The 23,382-nt window shown below is 41.8% G+C and overlaps 2 protein-coding genes across 2 annotated transcripts in view; one reads left to right on the top strand and one right to left on the bottom strand.

Moving 5' to 3' along the window:
* AKR1A1 (aldo-keto reductase family 1 member A1) overlaps positions 1-23,382 on the top strand; it is a 357,612-nt gene that overhangs the window by 25,605 nt on the left and 308,625 nt on the right. The window lies entirely within an intron of this gene.
* EIF2B3 (eukaryotic translation initiation factor 2B subunit gamma) overlaps positions 1-23,382 on the bottom strand; it is a 92,175-nt gene that overhangs the window by 16,454 nt on the left and 52,339 nt on the right. The window contains exons 7-10 of the mRNA XM_048944993.1: positions 11,760-11,890; positions 10,978-11,171; positions 6,610-6,687; positions 6,015-6,163 (exon numbers count right to left, since the gene is read on the bottom strand). Coding sequence (XP_048800950.1) covers positions 6,015-6,163; positions 6,610-6,687; positions 10,978-11,171; positions 11,760-11,890 — 552 coding nt within the window. The remainder of the gene's footprint in view (positions 1-6,014; positions 6,164-6,609; positions 6,688-10,977; positions 11,172-11,759; positions 11,891-23,382) is intronic.

Here is a 23,382-nt window from a genome sequence, read left to right as displayed (position 1 = left end):
GTTAAATCAGTTGCTGTATGGGCTAGATGTACAAGGAAAAGAGGATGTTCTCAATGCCATCCTTAAAAACAGAGACTGGTTTTCTGGAGTTAAGCTGAACTTGTTCAACCCCAGCGTCCCCTTAGAAACCCAGAGGAGCAATTCTGAAACAACATGAAAATTTCTTCCTTTTACTTACTCAGGCTGGAGAAGATTTTTCAGGAGCACCAATGGCACTTACACACAGACTCCCACCAAAACCTGACAGAAATCAGTAGCTTTTGAAAATCTGCATACACCTCTTCAATTAGACCCATGTGGCTAGCAGGCAGAAGCTTATTTATAGCTCTGACTCTGGCCACCTGAAGAAGCAGATCAGCAGAACAAGAGGAGCTGTTTTAAAACGCTGCTTTTCAGAGCTGACCTGTGCTTTAAGTTCAACATTTGATGTACAAGATGTTTGGAAAATTGGGAAGAGCTCCATGCTCTACCAGGAAAACATATGTATCTGAGTATAAAGAGCAGGTGATTTATTCAAGATGGATTGATGTACCAGGAAGCTAGCCAGAAGAAAATGTTCTTTGAGGAGCTGCAAGTAATAATGGTTCAGAGATTCACAAGATAACAGGTACTATATGAGAAGTATCCTAAATACAACAGATACAGCAGAATTCAAATGCCCAAACATGAACCAGCTATGGAAGTAGCTCAGCTACTTTCTGCTCATTGCTTTCCAGGTTTGTCCTCTCTTCCTCAATTTACCTTCCTGAAAGCAAACTCTGCTGAGAAGTAAGAATTCTAGTTACGGGCAAGCACTATACCTAGCTTATTCATATGTTCATGCTTATCCATACCCACAATATACTTCATACATACATACACTTGTACATACTACATAAGCTTCTTCTGAATTAAGCTCTCGCTTTTCACACGCTTTCTGCAATGCCTATTCTGAACTTGTTATCCTTTCCAAGGTTAGCACAGGGCAGGGGTGCAACTGGCATCACAAGACAGCAGCCAGAAGACAAGACCCATCTTATAAACTGGCTCAAGATATAAAACATTTGGAAATCCCAGCACAAGCAAAACTTTTACTTCCAGCTTTGTAAGCTATGGTGCTGGAAACAACTTCATCTCTCCTCATTCCTTCTCATGAGGGAATGTGCTGTAAAATATATTTTACAATTTCAACAAATGTTGCTTTGGCAATTGGATCATTCCTATGTACTGCTCTTATCCAACAGGAAAAAGACCACTTACGTGCTGAACCCCTATAAATGCTCAATTCCATCCTGGTTTTAATTAGAATTTTTTCAAACCGCTCACTGTTTCTACATCAGGTGCTGATTTGGCACTATTGAGGAAACAACCAATAAACTTCACAATCAATCTGCACTTAGTAGCCAATCCAGCTCAGCTTGCTTGTTGTTTTCTTCCTTTGTACATTTTCTCATAGAAAGTAGCAATAAATTGGAGACATGTGGTAAACTAGAGTAGTGTTTAACTAGTCGCACGTGGTCTCACTACAGTCCACTGAGTAACAGCACAGTGTCTGCACCACTGACTTTACACTGGTAGCAAGGACACCATCAACAAAACCCAACACAACTTACTGCCTTTGTCATTGGCTCGGCACGTAAGATTTTCTGGTTGGCGCCATGCAGGTGACCAGAGATTCCATTTATCTTTTCCATCTTAAAAAATGATCATCCTCAATAAGCCCTTATTTCTGCTAAAACTGCAGGTGACACAAGCCAAACTTCCTGTGTTGTTCTGTGAAGACCTAGTGCTTCCTAGCTGTGGAACTGAGATTTTGATGCTAATCTCGGCAGCTGTGTCTTGCTGCCCTCCTGTCTGATAACCACAGCATTGTATTAATGGCTTCCATAAGAACAGCTACCACATGGTGGCGACGGGTTGGTGGTTGCACTAGACAATCTTGGAGGTCTTTTCCAACCTTCACGATTCTACCACCATTGGAAGCATATTGCTTTGCAGTATCTCCTTGAATAAAGCACAGGAGCAAAATACTTCATATAAGAGACTAAATCTGCCACAGAGCTCCTAGGGTACTGGCTACCAGCATGCTGAAAGGCTATTTTCAGAGCATGGCTTTCCATGGACCTTTCATCTTGATATTTATCTGAGCTTTTCATGCTTGCCTCCTCAAACACCAGCAAGTCCAAAGTAAGTAATCCAAAGATCAGTTTTTTAATTTGCTTTTTTGTTTTTCCTATTATATTCCCATCTCTTCAATCTTTCCCAGGGAAACATCCTGCTCCCACAACCAAGGCACAAGGATACACCGTGCACATGACATGGCAAAGATCCTTTCGTTAAGTGTATACACTCACAAAGTTTTATTAACAAACGAGATTTCAAAATCTTTATCTGCTAGCATGGAATAAAGGGTTTAGCACGGTTTTCCTGTCAATATTATCTACAATGCTCAGAGCACTTCAGCACAGGGTCCTCTATGAATTCCTCCATCAATATCTAGATCTCATTTCAAGGAAGTTAAGTGTGCCTAATCTGAATTTAGGGACCCTGTTGTACAGCACTACACATAATGCAAACAGAACTAACAAAAGGGTCATCCCCAAGACACAACAGACACTGTGGGCACGTACAGCTACTGCGGGAGCATTCAGATGCACAAAGTTTTCAAGTGATCTACACTTTCAGCTCGATTAGTAGGTTTTCTCCAAGTATGTAAGTCAGTGCAGTCATTTGTCACTGAGCTCAAGGGAGCAGTGCAGAGAGAAATAAGAACCATTTCCCGCTGCAGCCTGTCACCTGGATAGTCAACATCTCTCAGCACTTGCACTGCTGTATAAATTACATCCCTCCCAGCCTGGTCAAGTATGTCCATCACTCTGCACATATGTAATCTTCGCTATTTTATTATCTCATTGATGGAAGAATTAGCTCACAGTGGGAAACACATTAAGAGAGGACTGCCAATTATTTTGCCTGTGTTACTAACTTCTTTAATCCCCTGTAATCTCATCTAAGGGGGATTCATATCTACTCAAATCACTTCACAAGAGACACGTATAGCATAACAGAAGTCCTACACACCAGGGCTAGAAAAACGGAAAACTCTGCTACTGGTCCTCCAGAATATCAAACACAGCCATCACTGGAGAATGGATTGTAACTTGGAAACAGGATGAAATGGCACTATCCAAGTGAAACCAGGTCCTTGATCCTTGGTTCAGGAATGAACCAACCACAGCCTAACAATAAGAACCTTGTTTTGTAATAAATCCCTCGTGGTTTTTCCCTCTGCCCAGAAACAATCTGTTTATTCATTTTAGAAGCTCGCATCAAATGTTGCAAGGTTCTTTGAAACCTTTTCTGGTTTGGAGATGTAATTTGTGGGTCCTCAAGCCAGAAGAACCATGGCAGGTCCAACAGCATCCTCAATTCACATTACAGGACATCAAGAGACAAAACAATTTTCACGCTTTCCTCTGTACTGACACATGAGCATTTATCCAGTTAAGATGTAGAAAAAAACAAAGACAGTGAGATTCAAACCAGAGAAACTAGAGGTAATTACCAGGGCAGTGGCATGCATAATCACAACTCTTGAGCATTTTTGCATTTAGTTGTTCCCAGCCTTCCCACTTTCAGAAATGATTTAACTGATCTTTCTTTCTTCCCTGGGTTACCAAAAAGCTTTGTCTTCTCCAAAGTGTGCCCTATAGCAGCCCCTCCAGCCTACTCCTTCAGCTGGTGTTGCTGCAATGAACAGTGCTGGGCCCAGCCTGCAGTTATCACTCACACGTGATGACTGCACAACACAGTGGTCCATGAGTTCAGTGGAGCTTCACGTCAACATTATGATGTATGTTCATTAGATGACACCATTTATCTGCTCCTCAGTGCAATTCCACAAGTTTCTAATGTGCAGTACTTCAGACGATGCTAAAACTGGCTCATGTTTGAAACATTCACAATGCAACAAAAAAAGATAAATTGGACCTGCTAAGGCATTTTATTATGATCATTTTGACTCAGACCAGCCAACATAAGCTGACTTTCTAACTAAAGTGGAAGACACTTTCTGAAGTTGGTGATTAGGTAGAGCCTGAGTTACTCAGACACGCTTGGGAGAAGAGCTGTTTGGAAAGCAAAGCTGTCCACTGTGGGCAGTTTAAAGAAAAATCACATATAATTTATTCACCTGTTGCAAATGGATCCATCAGCGTGTTTCAGAATCATTAACATTATAACAAAAAACTATCAGATTTAATCAAATACGTGAAAGAAGGTCAAAATACACAGAAACTGTTTTTACTAAGTTACAAGCAATACTTCTTTCAACAGAACTTAGCAGTTGGATATTCCTGTACCTCATCACCTGTGTATGCATGGCTTCACATCTCTCTAATCTTAAGGATTACGGTGATGCAATAAGTAACACTTTATCAATACGGTATCTGTGCAGATCCATGCAACATTAATTACAGTATGTTTTTAAGTAAATCTTAATGCATGTAAGATTAATTTGGACTGGAGAGGAAAGATTACAAATTTCACCCCAGTGCATCAGTGTGCAATGTCTATGGAGCAGCTAAGGGTGAAACTCCGAGGAGTGCAAGATTTACCACCTATTGGTGACGACACTGTTCTCACCGCGTGTGAGCAGTGATGAAACTGGTTTCCAGAAATTCAGGAAATACTGCCCAAAAAGCCATTTTTATCATCTGAACATCTTTATAATGGCTGTGGAATTTTGCGGTACGCTTGATTTAGGATTTGGAAAACAGCACTATGTAACAGTGCAGATAAACACAAGCTAACCTGGGGCTCTTCATAAGAACACCACTATTTATACACTTAGCTGCCTCCATGGTAGAGCTGCTCACCTCGTATGCAAAGCCATACTATTATGACTGCGGCATCAATTCATGAATCAAAATGACAGAGGGTCTCATGATCAAACAAGAGAGGCTCTGGTGCTTCTTACGACAGTAGCATTTGTGATGCAGCCATACTGGATCCATTTGCAACTGAACTGGAAACCAGCTATTTTCTATACTCAAAAGAATTCTGATTTATGATGTGCTTGAAATTACTGCGGATTTCTATTAAAGACAAACACTTGGCAGTAAGGTACCATACTTACCTGTAATTTAGTTATGTAACAGTAGTATCCTCCATAGACCCCACATCCTTTGGGGTTTTTTGTTTTTCAGATATGCAACTTTCAGAGCCAACTTGGCATTTTTTTTAAGATTTTGGCCTTTTTCCTGAGGCCCTAAGCAAACCTCAAGCCATGAAGTAGCAGGGAATTTATACAGGCCTGCACAGACTCAATCAGCAGTTTCCTTTCCACTGACATCCACAGGAAGCTAGCTTGTATGGAAAGATGGGGGCACGCAGACATCAACAATTACAGATAGGCCACTTATCCCACATTTGGAAATGAACAGCTCAAGGCTACCTATTTAGTTTGTGTCTTTAATGCGTGGGAAACCTCCACTAGCTGGCAAATTTTTTCTTTGAAAAGTTTACTATTGATTCTATTACTAAGCATAAGACAATAATAAAGTAAAGATGTAAGATGACAGAAATGAAAAAAAGAAAATCACATTTTAGGGAAAGTTATTTAAAGGTGATAACATCTGTAGTTAGTAAGAGTACCACTTTCAAATATATGTCCTGACTCAAATGTTTTAGGTATACTCACAGACCTAGGCACTAAAACAGAATTTGGAAAGATGACACACAAGCTCCTACAGACATACATCCACTTAACTGAATTCCACATTCTGAAGAGGCTACAATCTCCTCTAAAAAGAAGAAATTATATTTCAATTTTGCAGTACCCTCATTAAACCATTTCACTTGCATTCGTAGCCTGTTAATTTGTTTATAGAGACATTTCTGATTTAGTCCTTAGAAACACCTTCCTAGCAATCAACAGCTTTGACTGAGGATCAGTTACAAGACAAAAAGCTAAGAATCTATCTGGAAAAGGAAATAGCAAATTTAGAGGTCCAAAATACAAAGAGGTGACATACCCTTCCTCAATTGTAACAGAATTCATGATGATGCAGTTTGTTATCTTAACTTTGTCTTTTATGGTACATGCGCTGCCAATGATGGAGTGTTTAATGGATGTCTTCTCCCCAATCTGTGTGGATGACCCAATGATGCTGTCTGATCCAACCTAAGGAGGAAAAGAATGGAAACTGAAATAGGACCTGGAACTCTGATACACGTTCTCCATACATGTGCTCCAAACAGCATGTCTCAAGCACTCATACACAAAGCATGCTTTGCTCTACCTTTGGGCAATCTTGGCAGAGGAAAGATTTTTGGGAGGAAAATGGCTCAAATATCACAAATTGCCAAAAGGGAACAAGAGATTGCAGTGTTTGACTTGGGGATAAGGAAAATTTTTTATCAAATATGGTTAAAGATAGAGATTGAAAGGCAGGAACACATGGGAGAATCTGCAAGCAGACTCTTGGCTGTATCATTCATCTTGTAATTCTATACTTCAGAACTCAGTTTCATATCCAGCAGTGGGACAGAATTTTAGGAAGCAGTTCTTGAGGCAAAGGGCATGCAGACTGCATTAGAAGAGCAGAGATGGGGAAAGGAAACACCTACCATGCTTCTGTCAGTGATCTGTGCAGTCCCATGGACAAGTGGTTCTTCCAGACCCAGATTAAGCAATAGTTTGGGAACCTGGATGGAGGAACCGACATTACAAGTTAACAGGACAGTGCTATATCTGTATATCAGATAAACATGGGCGGCTATGATTTCTATTGTGCTTGTATCATAAACTCATTAACTTATAGAAGAACGTAAGTTCTTACATTTTAAATCTGCGACTGGTTTATCACCTTCCCATTTTGTAAAGGAGCGAGGTATACTTCCACGTGTGCTACATGTCTCCCTCTCAACTCAGCTTCCCACCAGTGGAGAAGCAATGGATGATCATCAGCAAGCAGACTGGTGCCAGCAGGACACAGTGACATCCCATATACTACTTTACAGGCTTGTCTATCATCTGCCATTCCAAATGCAACTCAAAATGTTCTGTATCATTCAGTAATGCAAGAGAGAAGGAAGTAGCATCAAATATAAATGGCATAAAATGACAACTACGTTCATCCCACTAAGGTAGTGTGCTGAGATACAGGCAATGAAAAAGTCTTTCAGATGTTTCAGAAGAAAGAATCTGAAGTTGATTGAGTAGCTATTCCAGATGGTAGAAAGCTGCAGAAGAAAAGGCGCCTAATAGGGAGAAGACAGGTGTTAGATAAGCAGACAAAGCAGCAATGGTAACAGAGAGACTCGTGGTCCATGAGGTAGCCAAGAACAAGTCCACAGAGAGAAATTCCGAGCTGGCTCCCGAAAAGAAGGGGGAGCCACTGCTGTCAGAGGATGGGATATCACTTTATAATTCCCCCTTTTCTGGGTGAAGGAACAGGCTGAGGCATTCTGCAACTCCTGGCGTCAGGCCGGGGCCAAGGTCACACACCGCAGAGAAGGTGATGACAGCCTGGATGACGATACAAGGCGAGGCAGAAGGCTCACAGCACAGCACTGACAGTGCTGCGTGGAGTCACGGAGCAGTGATGCAGCGTACGGTGCAGCTCCGTATGACAGAGGCAGCAGGCAAAGAAACACAGAAGATATGGAAGGTGACAAGTTGACTTGTGAGTGCCAAAAGGTCTGTGTCATGGCAGATTGCATGCCAGAGTGAGAAGCAGGGCATGCTGGGGCTGCTGTAGAGCTCTGCACATGTTGTTTGGACAGCCAGGATGAGGGTGTATGGCAGTGGGTGTATGGTACAGCTGGGATTACCCAAAGGGAGAGGAAAGACCACTCATTAAGTCTCCCTTCTCTCACCTAGGCACCTATTTTGACAAAACTCTTAGGAAAACTCTATTTTGGAGATCTCTGCTGCTGAGAGTTGGTAGTAATTCCCACACTTGCTCTGAAGGAACTGCCATACAGTAAGGCTGTGTAAAATGGCTTCCTTGGAAATGTGGGATAACAAGAGCTGATAGCTATGAAGTGAACCTCCAGAAGCAGATCCCATACATCTGAAGAAGTTGGGATCAGATCAGAAAAGTATATCATAAGATCTCAAAATGAGATACTTCAGGAAATTGCTCAGATATTCATAACATGATCAACCCATTTCCCTTCCAGCATGCAAGGATGGGTAAACAGTTCTGTTTTCATACAGTAAGAATTTTCATAGTTGATACTTCATTTGGATGAGTGTGATGAGCCCAGACGAGCTCACACCTCCCAGCTACCTTTTCAAGCTGCCTGCTGTCCCCAGTAGACATTATCATAGTATCAATAAAGTTGGAAAAGACCACTAAGATCATCCAGTCCAACCCCAATCCACCCCACCTTGCCCACTGACCGTGTCCCTCAGTGCCACATCTCCAGGGATGGTGACTCCACCTCCCAGTAGGGCAGCCTGTTCCAATGCACCGCCACTCTTTCTGAGAAGAAATTATTTTTAAAATCCAACTTGAATATTCTACCCCTGTAACTCTTCACATCTTGGAGATGGTTCTTCCCACTAGATTTGTTTTTGTTTCTTTCTTTCTTTCTTCTTAAACAAAGCAGGTTAAGTCCTCTGGTCCAAGATGCAGATGCTACAGAAAACGACCAGCTTACCAAAACCCAACACTCTAGGCCAACCCAGTTGGATTACACACTGGCTTGTGAAGGGACACCGACCTCACCTGACACACAGCAGGGCTGCCACAACAGATAGAGCTGGAAGAGGAATCCACACCAAGTCACACCTACAGCGTAGGCTGGAAAGATTCCTACTGTCTAGTGTTACCCTGTGGGAAGGGAAAGGAACGAGGAAAGGATCCTGCCCTTCTCAGTAGAAAGGTGGTGTGGTGAAATAAATAAAAGATTTTACTGGCCAGAGCAAAACTCTTATTAGAATCAGTCAGTGGTAGTGCAGCCTGAGGGGTGAACCAAGAAAGCTACCAGCTCAAGCATTTAACTCTGAAAAGGAAGGTTAGATAGGGGGCAGGAGTCAGAGGGAGTGCCTGGGTCAAGGGAAGGTTTAAGATGTGTTTGGATTTAATTCATCTTACAAAGAAACTATTTCCTGCTATTGAAGATAACTCCCTCCTGAACCCACCTGCCCACACACAGGCTGCAGGCATCCAGAAACCCAGCTGGAAGTGAAATGATGTGAGTAAAGTGTTTCCTCACCAGAAGGGCAATGGGTTAGGATGCCATTCCTTCCCACGGCTACTGGACTGGACTGCTACTGCTTTGGGAGCCTGTCCTCTTGGACAGCAGAATTACAGGTCCAGGCTTTGCAGCCAGTGAATCAAAATCTGGTCTGTGAGGACCAAGAGCCAGTAAGACACCAAAAGTCTTTGTTAAAGACCAATAAAACAAGAAGAAGAAGGAAAAAAAAAAAAGAACATGAAAAGAAATGTTTATATTTTATCAGAATTAACAAGAGAAACAAAATACAGTGGCACCGAAAAAAAGAACTCCTTTCTCACAACCTCTCATTAAACTCTGTTTTATGCTTTACTTCCACATAGTTTCCTTAGAAATTTTACCATTCTGGATAAGTTATAAATTCAAAGAAAATCTTATCCAATGTTGAAGGCCTCAGTGTGATTTCAAAACACTAATTCTATTTCTATGTACCACCCAGGAGCAAACACATTTCCTGAACTGACCAAAATGTAGAATATTTAGGTTAAGGGAAAAAAAAAAAAAAAAAAAAAGAACAACAAAAAAAACCCACATGGAGTCTGACTGGCTCAACTCAATAACTTTTTACTGAAGTGGCTGCTGCCAAATGTACACGCACACTTCCCTAGCAAGTGATATTCTCTCTTAACCCTTTGGGCACACTGATGTTCCTGAGGAAATTTTTCTCTTTCTGACAGCAGTGTTGCCACCCCCTTCACTTCCTCACATCCTTAAGAGCAAATAACAAACAAACAAACAAACAAACCCAAATGACTTTATTTCTGTGCTCATCTACAGGAACCAAGGATAAAGAGCTCTGGTGTGTGAATTCATTCTGCCACACTGCAATTTAAGTTTGCATAAATTCATTCACTAATTTTAGTGAAAAAGAAACCAACTCAAAGGCAAGGAAGTGACCACCTCCAGGACTCCCAGTACAACTGCACTGTTCTACCAGCACTGCTTCACCGAGCTTCACCCTACTGCACTCCCTGTCAGTTTTTCAGAACTAGAGGAAACTGTCCCCATCTCACAGCACAAAGCTCATCACTTCGAGAGTGAAATGAGAACTTCTAAGTTGCATCAGCAGTGCAGTAAAAAAATCCTCACACTAGGAATAAAAGCTATCAATCATCAGCTTGTTAGCTAGGATTTTTCTATGCCTCTCTTTGATCTTTTCTATTATGAATTCTCACTAACGTGACAGTAACTGAAGGCTGCAACAGATCAACATTTCACCTCTACGTATACCTGGAGTGCAACTGTAGAGAAGCCTGTTCACAAAATAATTCTTTCATAATAGAAAGCATTAGGCAATCTGAATGTATGGGTAGTTTTCAGACTTCCTGCAAAACACTAAAAACCTCTGTCATTATCACTTCGATAAACATCTGCCAGGAAGAGTCCAGCCAGAACTGATCTTGCCTTCAGGACACGGATGATGCTGACTACACGAACTACTGAAGCTACTTCCAACCTTATTTTCCACACTTCTTGGCTCTTTGGCTGCAAGTTTTGTCACTCCCCAAAATCAGCAGAATATCTGTGGTAGTTTTCTAGGCTAAATCAAAGCTGTGGAGGAAATTAGTGACAGAAGTGCTTCCTTGTCTCATGTCCCTGTGCAGCAATCAGGAGGGTGATGCACCTAGATAACACGGCACCGATTCAATTCCCACACACTGCTCAGCAGTACCACAGGGAGCCACTCACACAGGGAGACTAAAATGTCCCATAAACTGCTGCATTCCCACGACAGTTCACTGTTCTCACCTGTCGATTAGCTTCAATATACAACGCAAGCGTATTGACTCGGCAGCACAGCCCCTCTTTCATTATATGGACGTAGCAGCGTATTTTTCCTTCATGGAGAGTTTCGTTCATATCTCCTCTGTGATCATTCCAACAGGAGTTATCTGGAGCAGGTTTCAGCAAGCTATTATCTTCCTTTATGAAACTATAAATGTCTGGAGAACACACACATGCATGAAGTTAGACAGGATTTAATGAAATGCTTTCTGAAGAGGAGTACTATTAAAATACTGTTGGTGAGGGGAGATCTTTGCCCCACATCACCCGAATGGTTAGATACTGAGCAATCATTAACAGATTTTATCACGTGCAGTGAGTAAGTGTTATTTTTATTCTGCAGGTGGGAATCAAGGGATTGGGACAGATGCGATCTTTTGCCCAAGGTCACACAAGGAGACTGTGGAAATGCTAAAAATAAATGTCAAGATCTGAGATCTCATCAAGTTCCTGGTTATGGCTTTGTCTGTTGCTCTACACAATAGAACTTCCTCCTGAAGTTACGTTTTCAAAAGTGCATTTACATATACTGTATTTTGGAAAAATAAATACGGAGCACCTGGCTGATTGATGCTTGATTTACACTAAAAATATTTATTAAATGCACAATACCGTCTGAAAAGGAAAATTACTAGAACCTTTGCCATCAGAAAGTACAAGAAAAAATAATTAATATTTCTATACAATAATTCATTTGCAGCATAGGTGATTTAAGCATTCACCACATTTTTGATACTCATACTGACCTAGAGGTGCTTGTTCTTTTTTCTTTCGGCCCTCTTCTTTGTTGTCCTGTCCCTGCTGCAATGATGTAGGAGCAGAGAACTGTTTCCTAACCAGATGTGGGATCAGCTCACTCCGGAGTGATGTGATTGTCCTGGGGAAGGAGATGCACTCATTAAGTCCACAAACACTACAATTCCAGCGCCTTCTTCCTTTTTTTTTGCATAACAATAACAGATACTTGGCAGGTTTTTCATGAGGATGGATAAAAATGCCTGGTAGTTCAACATACACACATAACATAGTGGCACTAAGGCAATGCTCATTACTCACGTGCTTCCTTAACGCATTAAATTGTAAAGGAAGACTGCAAATAAGGAAAAAGTTTCATCTTCAGAAGTAATTCCCCTGTATCTTAACAGAGATGCCTATAATTTAATAAGGCACCACTCTGCAATTCGTGCTTGTGTGCAGCTGGAATGTAGAACAGTGCCAATATCGTAATGGCCACAACTGCAATCCATTTTATGTGGCTTAAAAATGGCATCTGTTTACAGGAAAAGAGAGAATAAAGTGCCTATAGGGAAAAACCCACAGAAGCTCATTTTGTTTATGATCAAAATGTGGAAATGCTCAAAGTTATCTGAAATATCTGATTCCTAAATGAAGATATTTATGGTACAGACATTAATGATGTCCTCCTGCTCACACAAAATGTGAAAAACATTTTAAAGACTCAGTATTTTAGCAAACAAAATCAACACATTTTAATCAGTTCCAAGAGCTTCATACTCTTTAGGTGGCCCGATCCAAAATACATCATAATCAATAGGAAAGATTCCCAATACCTCAGCTGGCTCATTTTCCTTGTGTACAGACTTCAGTTTTTCTTTCTGACACCCCAATACCAAGGTCAGGGAAATTATGAAAGGTTTGTGATCAAGGAAGAACTTCAATCCAAGCCATCTATGCATCACAATAAATCAAGAGAAACCTCCCCCAACAGACAAATATCAGTGTAGAAACCTTACAGTACAATGGGATTATAACTTTTATAATTTAATTTTGACTATTAGAAGGTAGTTTTATTTTTCAATAAAGTATTTGGAAAAAAACCCACAACAAATGAATAGCTTTTACAGTTGCAGTGCATGAGCTGCAGTCTTAAAAGAGTTTTATTGTTGTTGTTCCATTATTTTAACAATCTGCATTTGTTACTGAATTGCGGATTATTGAAAGTAGTGCTTGGGAAAATCATGTGGAAAATAAACTCAAACTTGGCACATATAACAGGAAGTGCTAAACTTCAGAGGAGGGACTGGGAGAACTAAACAGAGAGCTTGGCTACGTAACTCATCAAAAGATACTGTGTAAAAAAGAGGAGCTATTTACAAAGGAAATAGCAAAAATAGGCACAAATACCAGGTTAATTTAAAAGAGGAAAGTGCTAGAATGAGCTTCCTGAAGAGATTTAAGTTGGCGAAAACTCCAGCAAAGCGGAATTTTAAACAGCTCACTGCTAGAGGAACACAGCTCACCCCCTCTCAGGTCCCTGCTCAGGTGAACGACAGTGAAACACAACTAAAGAGCGAGACAGTCTTCGCTGTCTGTAACTTGGAGGGGAAGATCCAGATGTGATCGCTGGTTCAGGACTAAGAAGAAACACAGCGTTTTCCTTCTCTACAAACTGTGGAGTTCAGTCCTTCACTGTAGGCTGTCACATCTTCCAGCTGCCACAACAGGATCATCTGAGCCACCCTGGATCTGTGATTCTTCTCTAGTCTGCAACCTCCCTTCCTCCTTCCAAACCTTACAGTCATCTCCAGACAGCAGCATTTCAGGGACTAACGAAGCAGACCCCCATTTGTTAATCACAGCATCTCCCAGCACCAACCACTGGCAGCCGCACACCACGGCTGTCCCAGCACACGTGTGGCTGTGCAGATGGGCAGTTTACTAGCCCGAAATGTTTGTCTGCAGCTGTGCCATTCGGCAATGATTTCCTGCTCAGGTTTTATACTCCATCCAAAACCGACAATCCCGTGTTTCCCTCAGAGGCAGGCCATGGCATTTGTAAGATATATTACCTATAAAATATCCAAGTATTTGGCAGTCTCAAATAGTCTGATGCAGAGGACAACACAACACGGTAGGAAATGAAAGCAGTGGAAAGGGGGGAAAGACAAAGTTTGGACTGTTTTTGGATGTTTTACTCTTTCCTGGCTGAATACCGAAAGTGTTCCTGCAATTCTCTGAAGCGTTAACCACATTCCTGCAGCAAAGGTAGAGAAAATCTTTGGGTCACCCGTAAGATGTGGCTCAGGAACACACTCTTCTTACTGGAAAAGGAAAACTGGGAATGTTTGCCTTTGCTTGCTTTTTGAACAGAATATATTTGCAACGTTAAAGGAATTTGCCTTTGGAAAGAATTAAAACATTTACAGAAAGGCTCTCAGTGACAAAAATCCAGGATTTTTTTGTGACAGATCTTGCAATCGTGGAAATATGAAGTGATAGCGTGAGAATATTATCTGTCAACAACCGGGCAAAGCAAACATCTGGCTGGGACTAGGAGAGGAATTCAAATCAAAGCAGGAATAGCTCTGAAGAAATTTCGTCAAAGAAAAATTATCGAGACTTTGGAAGCAGCAGTTTGCCTGTAATCAAGGGTAAGGAGAAAACAAACCAAAAAGGATCCGGAGTGTTAAAATCTCTCATAACAAAATCCTGAACTACACAGGCATATACTGAGAAGTGCGAGACTGCACGTTCTGAAGAAAGCAATCTTCTGTATTCTCTTCAAATGGCAAAACTTGGCATCACAGAGGTTTCTAAGCTTGTTTTCTTCTGTCGCACCAAGAAGTAGGAATGAAATACCCATAAAGAGAAATCTGACCGTATCCAGGAGAAAGAAAGTGAACGGATGGGCAGAGCAGAGGAGGGCATACAAAACTTTGGCATGAACCCAACAATAAGCCAAATGTGAGTAAGCATGGTCTGACACCTCAGAGGCAAATCCAGACGGTGTAGACGACAAAAATGAACCTGCTTTTGAGGAACATCTGCCAAAACAAACATGCTTCCATAAACTCAGCCAAAGCGACAAGCCTTTTTTGTGGTCCTTCATTCCCTAACATTTTATTTTTGAAGTGACATCTGCCTGTTTTCACCTCAGCAAAAAGTAGCAGGTTTTCAGTTTTCAAATGCCAAAGACTGACAGTGCCAATAAACTGTTTCTTGTGAAGGAAGAGTACTAACCTTGCAGCACCTGGGGGCTTCAGTTCATTGAGAATAATGGGAGATGGGGCAGCAGTTTTGGAAGGGGTCAATTAGAAAAACATTTTAAGCATAGAAAAGGAATAACTACAGGATGGAATCTTCTGTTCAAGTAATAGGTCACAACTAAATGGGAAATTAGCATCAAGTGGCAGTGTGTACACAGGGGGAATGAAGACAGCATGGCAGATGAACTCATACACAAGAAACAGCTGGAAATCCAAGAGATTTTTTTTTATATATAAAAAACAAAGGAATCCTGGCAAATTGTATATCTAATGTTAGCTCAGAGCACATCATCCATTTACACTCAGCTGTCCTGCACTGACCTGGTAACTCTCCTCACAATGAAGAATTACAAACCTAGAATATACAAAGTTAAACTTATTTAAAATGTAAAACATGAAGATACTTGGTCAAACTACTTTACTAAGTACTTTACTAAGTACTGCCGCCATGGGAGAAAGAAGTGCCATGCTTTTAGAACTCCTTTACGTCTGGTCCCTGTGCAGTGGATCCTCCTGGCATTGCTGCATGACAGAAAAGGCAGAGTTCAGCTTTGTGCTGAAGTCAGAATTTTAACTCATTAAGAACATTTGGTGAAAATATCCTACATCCTTCAATTTCATATTTAAACACAACTATGCAGAATTTTTCACTGAGTTTCACCCACAAACAGAACGGTCTGTGATACAGCAGAATTAAGTTTCTTTGGATGCTTGAAGCTCATACCTCTCTGCATTGCATACATTACATTGCATCCATTATGGCCCACAGGGAGCCAGATTAAACTTGTTGCTGAAATGCAGCTGCCTCTGGGATGCAGGCAAGTTTATTGAAACTTCTGTGGGAAACGAAGAATAATGAAGCCAACTGAACCCAGCAAACAAACAGACACAAAAGATGTAAAAAAAAAGCCTAAAACAAAACAAAACAAACAAAACCAAAACCAACAACAACAAAAAGCCAAAGGTATATCACAATTATGTTTCAATGAGCTGTTATTTCTGCTCTAGGTGTTTATATTGCTGAAGACTGTCTTTCAGATGACACAGAATAACAGCCCTCTGGCCAATGCTGGTAAAGAAAAATTCTCAACAAGTACTTTACAGCAATAAAACAGTCTACTTAAGTCCAAATGTAAGTTATCTTGCAGAAATCTCAGTACTAGGAGATGCTGCTTGGCATGACTCAATGCAGAAATGGGGATCACACAGCTTTTATTTCCTGCAGCTATTTCTTACAGCCCTGAGCAGGACTGTCAGTTCCATTTACCAGCTGTCATTCATTTTCATTTTCCATGTTTCACGTTAAACCCATAAAAGAGTATTAATGAGTATTAGCATTTTAATATCTTCCCTTTCTTATTAATCTGTGACAAAGTGTGAAAACTACCATTGCTGTCAGCACCCACCTGTGAAATCCACTGCTCACCTCCCTAGGCTGGTTCCAGGGGGTCTCACTTGCTGTCATTATTAGCACAACCACTATTACTACAGGTGCAGATACTGCTTGCGAACCACAGCCACAAGCAAGCAGAACGTGAGCTCTTCTGATACCTGGTTTTGTCTCTTTTATTTTTCAACAGTCCAATGTTAGCCCTGGACTATTCTGCAAGCATACAGTGCGTTGGGCTCTAATTGTAGCTCAGTGTCTTTCCATAAAGATTCTTCAGATCACATCAAAAGGAAACATGAGTCTGTATTTCAGACTGGTGCTCGTAATTAATGTTAGAAACGTATACATAAATACAACTAAACAAATCCTAAGGCACTCATAGTTTTGGCCAAAAAAGTTGCACGGTTACTCAGAACAATAAAGATGTAAGAAAAAGGGAGAGAGAAAGGGGGAAAAAAAAGGAGGGTGTGTTGGAAGAAAGAGAAAAGTTAATTCTGAACGCTGTAGGTACATAGTTCATGGTTCTCATCGCTTAAAGGATAAAGCCAAATAACATTTAAAAATTCCATGTAAGCTGGGAGCTCTCTTGTTGAATCTCCACGTTATTTTCTCCTGATCCTTTGATGGAGATTAAAAATTTCCATGTGAATACAAAGAAAGAAACAACAGTTACTCTGAGATTTTTTTCCCCAGCATTTAATGCTCCAAACTAGAGCAGCCAGCCACCATTCCCATCTCCTCCCCCCTCCTTATGAAAAAAAAAGTCAACTCACTTTGAAGAAAAGACAAAACAGGGTCAGGGCAAGGGGGATTAGGGAAATGATATTTGTATCATGGACCAAATTAAAATGTCAATGCAAGAGGCAGGCAAACATCCCTTGCCACGTATATACAGCAGGCATGTTTCCTCAAGGAAACAGGAAAGAGATTTGAAAAGAGTTAATGCAGTCCTGAGTTAATAGCACCTGCCTCAGACTCAACACCACTTAAAAGACAGTGTTTGGGTCCATTTCCCACAATGTGGTTTTAACAAGCACAATGGAAAAAGCAATTACAGTCCTTTTCCCCTTCTTTTCACTGATTCACTACTAAAAATGCTGGAATTTCTGAGACATGCTAAGAATGTGGAGAAAGCCGACAAGGACTGTATACAAAAGGAAGAAGTATCAGATGATAAATTTATTGGGTGTGCCACATCCATGCAGAAGGCGAATTCTCCTCCTGTATCTTCCAATAATCTTTTTGCCTTTTTTTGGTATTCCCCAGGCTAATTATAACAAAGGAAATCTCCAAGGTAATCAGGCAAGCCAATAAATCACCAAGCAGCTCCTCGTGTCTGATTCAAAAACCTCCAGCACCACTCGTAGCATCAAACAGATGTTATTTCCTGCTGTACTGTCCTCTTCTACTCCCAAAATTTCTACTACAAAAGGAGTAAATCTCTTTGACACCCTTCCCAAATTTCGTATTAATTAAGATTTTTCTCAGTGTCTTATTATTTGTGGAGCTACAGTGAACACAAGCAAACTTTGAGAAATGTTCTACGAGAAGGCAATTCCACATGACTGCATTTGTGCTTCATTTGTCTTTCCATATTATTTTCTAAACCAAACTTTCAATTCTGACCCATTTCTGCACCGTTAGCAGCCATTGCAGAGCGAGCCCATATAACCACACAGATTATGAATGACTTCCTAAAGCAACAGAATCACCAGTGGAATCCTTGCATTCTGGATGATGGAGGGAAAGCAGACGGCAGCACACCAGTGCCAGTCAGAGACACCATAACACAGAGAAGATCGAGATCAAAGTGAGGAAAGGGATGGTATGGATGCAAACCACATACATAAAAGCTGCTCTCAAGTTCCACCAAGTCTGGATGCACTTGAAGGAGAAGGGATCTACTTCCACTTCTGCCAAAAAACCCTTTGGAAACAAGACAGCTTTTTCAAAAACTGACCACAGAAGGTAAAACTCCTCAACTTCATAGTTAAATCCTTTGAAAGCATGCACACAATTAGTTCAGATCATCTGCGTAACCTTAACTCTGCCCACTCCCAAAACAGCCCGGAACACCACACAGCTCCAGACTAACGCATCTTTTGCAGGGGAATGCCAGCAAGCTTGGACATTTTTAGAAATCTCTGACCAACGGCTGTGGCCGTCAGAGGCCACCCAGGGTGTCTGGAAGGTTGCATGAGCTGCTGAGGAATGGCTCTCATTCATTCCCAGACAGCATCCCATTCTTCTCAAACAAGCGCACCTGCACCCAATGCGCTTCCTTGCCAGAACTCATCTCTCCCCATTCTCTCCCACCTCCGCCTTTATGGCCATCTGTGTCTGAGTTATCAGTTCTGTTCTAAATGCCTTTGAAATCAGGCTCCCTTCCTGAAAAGCGCATCAAACAGAAGCTTTCTGATAACGTGCCTAAATAAACACATGCATCTGATGCATTAGTCAAGTCGACTTGTATCCATAAAACTGAAACTATGTAAACTTCAGCTGTATACGTTTAGATAGATTTAAGCACTTCATCACTTGCCTGTATAAAGCACTTCAGTATCAAAAAACGTAGATGCATCTCCATCTTCATGCTAAGATCTTTCACCTTGCTCCACTGAGGACGCACTAAAGGCACTGAAGATTCTCACATCACTTTGCCCTTTTTCTCCATGCAGATGCTATGCTTGCTGTTCTGCACTCCAATGGATGCGCTCTTGACCAGCCTTAACAACATGTCCAGCATTCCAGCAGTCTGGGAGAACACCTGGAAGCTCTGGTGCTTCATTCTTTCAGTCTTGCTATCACCTGTACAATTCCCACTTCCCACTGTTTGTCCGAACAAACATTCTACCTTAATTCCCCCCCTCATTATTGATGATTAATCCTTGCTCCACCTCTCCCTATAGAACAATTCTGCTGTCTTTATTAGGGCATGTGCAACGTGTTTTACTCCCCCATGAAAAGATCAAAATGCTTTTTGCTTCTGTGTCAATTTTCACTTTATCCTTTCCTGAAGAACTTCAGTTTGAAGTTTTTTGGCCGACGAATTCCACCTCTGTTCAAAATGTTATGTATATATACATGTATATATATATATATACATACACACACATATATATTTAATTTCTTACTCCTTATTGTAAATGAGGCATTCTGTGGTTGCTCCATTTTAATTGAAGACAATGTGCTTTGACCAGTCCTTACTGCACACTCTATCATCATATTCAAACTGGAACTCAAAAAAAATCACCTACAGATAGTTCACTGCCTGCTGAAAACACCTCTGTTCAGACATGAGGGCTCTATCAGCATTAGCAGCACATATTCTCCTTCCCATATGCAGAAAGTTAAAGTCTCCAACCATGATGATTCAACGAAATAATGGAATCAGCAACAGTACTATGGGCACTGTTATTTCTTATTGCTCACATTTCATTTGCCTTGGTTGAGGCACAATGAAATTTGATGTGGAACTAACACCTAGAACACAATAACTCTGAGAAGTAGAATGGGAGGGAAACAATTACTGTCTGCTCTCTTTTTCAAAAATTCAAGTCTTGAGTAGAAGCTTAGCATTTCAGAAAGTGGTATGGAAGAGATTTAGAAACAAACCAGAACAGGAGAAGTGAAAACATTACCTTGAAAATTCTTTAAAGCTGCAAAATCTTGGGGAGGAGTTCAGGCCATGTGAACAGAAAATGTAAGAGAATTATGCCTTCCACCACGAGTGAAATATGCCATGACATCACATGGAAGGACTGTATCCTCACAGGAAAACATCTAACAAAACAAGATAATCTGTTCACCTCAAGTATTAGCTTACATGCAAGTACTGCTTTGTGGAAGAGAATGTACTGCACTGATGAAAGAATGCTTAGGATAACACTGTCCAAGCGGTGATGACTTACAAATAAACAAACAAACAAACCCAACTCAGAAGTAGATGAAAGAATTATCATTCACCAGCAGTTCAAATCCCTGCTCTCATACAAAGATAAAAGGCAGACTGAGTGAAGGCTATACCCAAGGAAACCACAACTGCGTGGAACAGTGGAAAAAATAGTTAATTTTTAATGTTTATTATCAGATCAGAGCAAGCCCAGCTGAGGCCACCAAGAGGGCCAGGAGCACATGATGCACGAGGAGAAGCTGGGGGAGTGGGGTTTGTGCATCCTGGAGAAGAAAAGGCTGCGGAGAAATCTGATCAGAGTTTTCCACTACCAGAAGTCAATTAACATAGAAGACTACCAGACTTTTCTCAGAGCTGCACAATAAAATGGTAAGAGACAACAGACACAAGCTGCAACACTGGAAATTCCAGTTGGGATGTAAGGAAAACAGAATTTCCAGTGAGTGGTACAGTCCTGGGACAAGGCCCAGACTCCATCCTTCAGATTTTCTAAACAACTGCAAAAAGCCCAGAGCAACAGAGAAATCAGCTCTCTTTTGAGCAGAAGGATGGATTAGAGGACTGCAAGAAGTCCCTCACAATCGACATTTTCCTGTAATGCCTGCACTGCCATTTGAATAGCCTTTTGCGTGTCCTTCACGTATTTACTTTTCACAGGGAACTCAAAGGGTCACTATCTGACGCTGTAAGTCATGCTTGGAGGACAAATTAACAGATTTTAACACTTTCTTTACAAAAACTTGCATTGGGAGCTGCCTGCACGAACCGAATGTTGTGCTAACTGTAACTCAGGAGGCTCCGGCGCGTGGCCAATAGGGCATATTGTGGTCTCAAAGACAGATCCACAGTTATTCATAAAGATAAGCAGCTCCAATTCTGCACATCCAAAGATATGTCTGTTCCCAGGTAGTTCACTAACAGGAAGAAAAAATATATTTATTACAGAAATGGTTTGCTGAAAAATCCTAATTTCTTTAAATCTACTGTGAATCATTAGGCTTTTTTCCCCCCTGAGGTTACAGGAGTGAGCACAAGGGGTATCAAGGGAAGGTGATAAAAGCAATGACACTCCGCAAGAAGATGACAACATCAACAAATTCAATTCCTGGCATTTCGAGTAAGAAACAGAGAAAGCTCCAACAGCTGGATGTGTTTGACAAGGAAAGGAAATGGAAAAGATAAATTGCTATTTCACATTCTAATAGATTAAATGCACTAAGAAGGAGCTTGTTTTCTTTTTCTTTTTTTTTTTTTTTTTCATCTTCTTTTCCTTGTTTGGAGAGCTACAATCTATTTGCCCTATCCGTACACAGTACACTTCCTGTAGGAGCTATTTGTTTATTTACCCATTTAAATCACAAGGAAAGTATTCATTATAAAATCTCTCTTTTCAGCAAAGGAGAAACCTTCCAGCCACACGGCTGACACATGTTAACTCGCAGGTATTCACAGAGCAGGTTCTGTTTTAAGCCATCTTTCAGGCAGCCACACAAAGACCACCAAGCTGGGTGTTCAGCTCTGCCAGACCTCCCCCAGCCAGCAGTCCTTGCCAGGAAACACAGGTGACAGCCTGAATGATAAAAAGGCATTTCGAGAGGGAAAAGAAAAAATGTACTGGTTTAGTCTGGGCAGTACCTTAACATAAACCTGCAGGGGCCTTTGTGTACAGCATAGCACACAGCCATCGAAGCAGGAGCTTCAGCACAAGTCACTCGCACCTTCAGCATTCAGAGATGCTCTGCTTTCCTCATACCACCCTTATCATTTATGGCGGAGAAGGGATGCCATCCAAAGGGCATACTCACATCGTCCCAGATGTAAGTATTGGACCGGGAGAAGAAGAACTTGAGAGAAACCCTGAGGAGAACTTGGGGGTCCCGATGGGCGGGAAGCAGGACATGAGCCAGCACTGTGCTCCTGCATGCTGGAAGGCCAGCTGTACCCCGGGCTGCATCAACAGGGGTGGCAGCAGGAAGGAGGAGGGGACCATCCCCCTCTGCTCTGCCCTTGTGAGGCCCCATCTGGAGCGCCGTGTCCAGGCCTGGGGCCCCCAGCACAGGAGGGATGCGGAGCTGTTGGATCGGGTCCAGAGGAGGACACAAAGATGCTCAGAGCACCCCTCCTATGAAGAAAAGTTGAGGTAGATGGGCTTGTTCAGTTTGAAGAAGAGAATTCACTGAGAGAACTCAGTGCAGCCTTTCAGTATTTAAAGGGAGCTTATAAACCAGATAGAGACCGAGCTTTTACACGGTCTGATAGTGATAGGACAAGGGGGAACTGTTTTAAGCTGAAAGAGGGGAGATTCAGGTTAGGTGGCAGGAGGAAATTCTTTACTCAGATGGTGGTAAGGCTTTGGCACAGGCTGCCCTGAGAGCTGTGGGTGCCCCATCCCTGGAGGTGTTCAAGGCCAGGTTGGATAGGATTCTGGGCAGCCTGGTCTGGAGGGCAGCAAAAGACTACTGGATTGGAACTGGATGAGCTTTAAGGTCCCTTCCAACCCCAGCCATTCTGCGACTCCACTTCAGCTCTTCCCACAGCCACAGATGTCAGAACACTGAGCACAGACAGCAAGCCTTCCTCTCCCTTTCCAGTGGAGGCTTTCAGGACAGGGCAGAGGGGAGCAGAGAAGAGCAGCCTGCTCTGGGATCACAGCTGAAGCAGCTTGGAAAGACAGAGCAAAATGACCTCACGCGATTTGTTCTTATGTATTTCAGCAGTTCAGAAAAACAGCGTTTGACTCTGCAAACAAGTCATGCTGACTTTGGCTATAAAGTTTACTGCAAATTCGTCATGTTGAAAAAACAGCTTCTCTACCAGCACATCCTGGCAGGCAGCACTTCTGCCATCTCGCAGCACAGAGCTGCCTCGCTCCCTTAGCTCCAGCACCCCACAAGACAGGAGTCCCAGGAACAGTGCATTTCCCAGGGGCTCGATATCTGCACTCAGCATGGCCAGGACCAGGCACTGTGAATGCTTACTCGGAGCTTCCAAAGCAACTACAGGGCCACTGTTTATCATTCTTGCCCTTCCAGCAACATACATCATTCCTCCTGGCCACA

Source organism: Lagopus muta, chromosome 5 (assembly GCF_023343835.1).
Source record: "Lagopus muta isolate bLagMut1 chromosome 5, bLagMut1 primary, whole genome shotgun sequence".
In the NCBI taxonomy this organism is placed as follows: domain Eukaryota; kingdom Metazoa; phylum Chordata; class Aves; order Galliformes; family Phasianidae; genus Lagopus; species Lagopus muta.
This window is presented reverse-complemented; position numbering and strand designations above follow the sequence as displayed.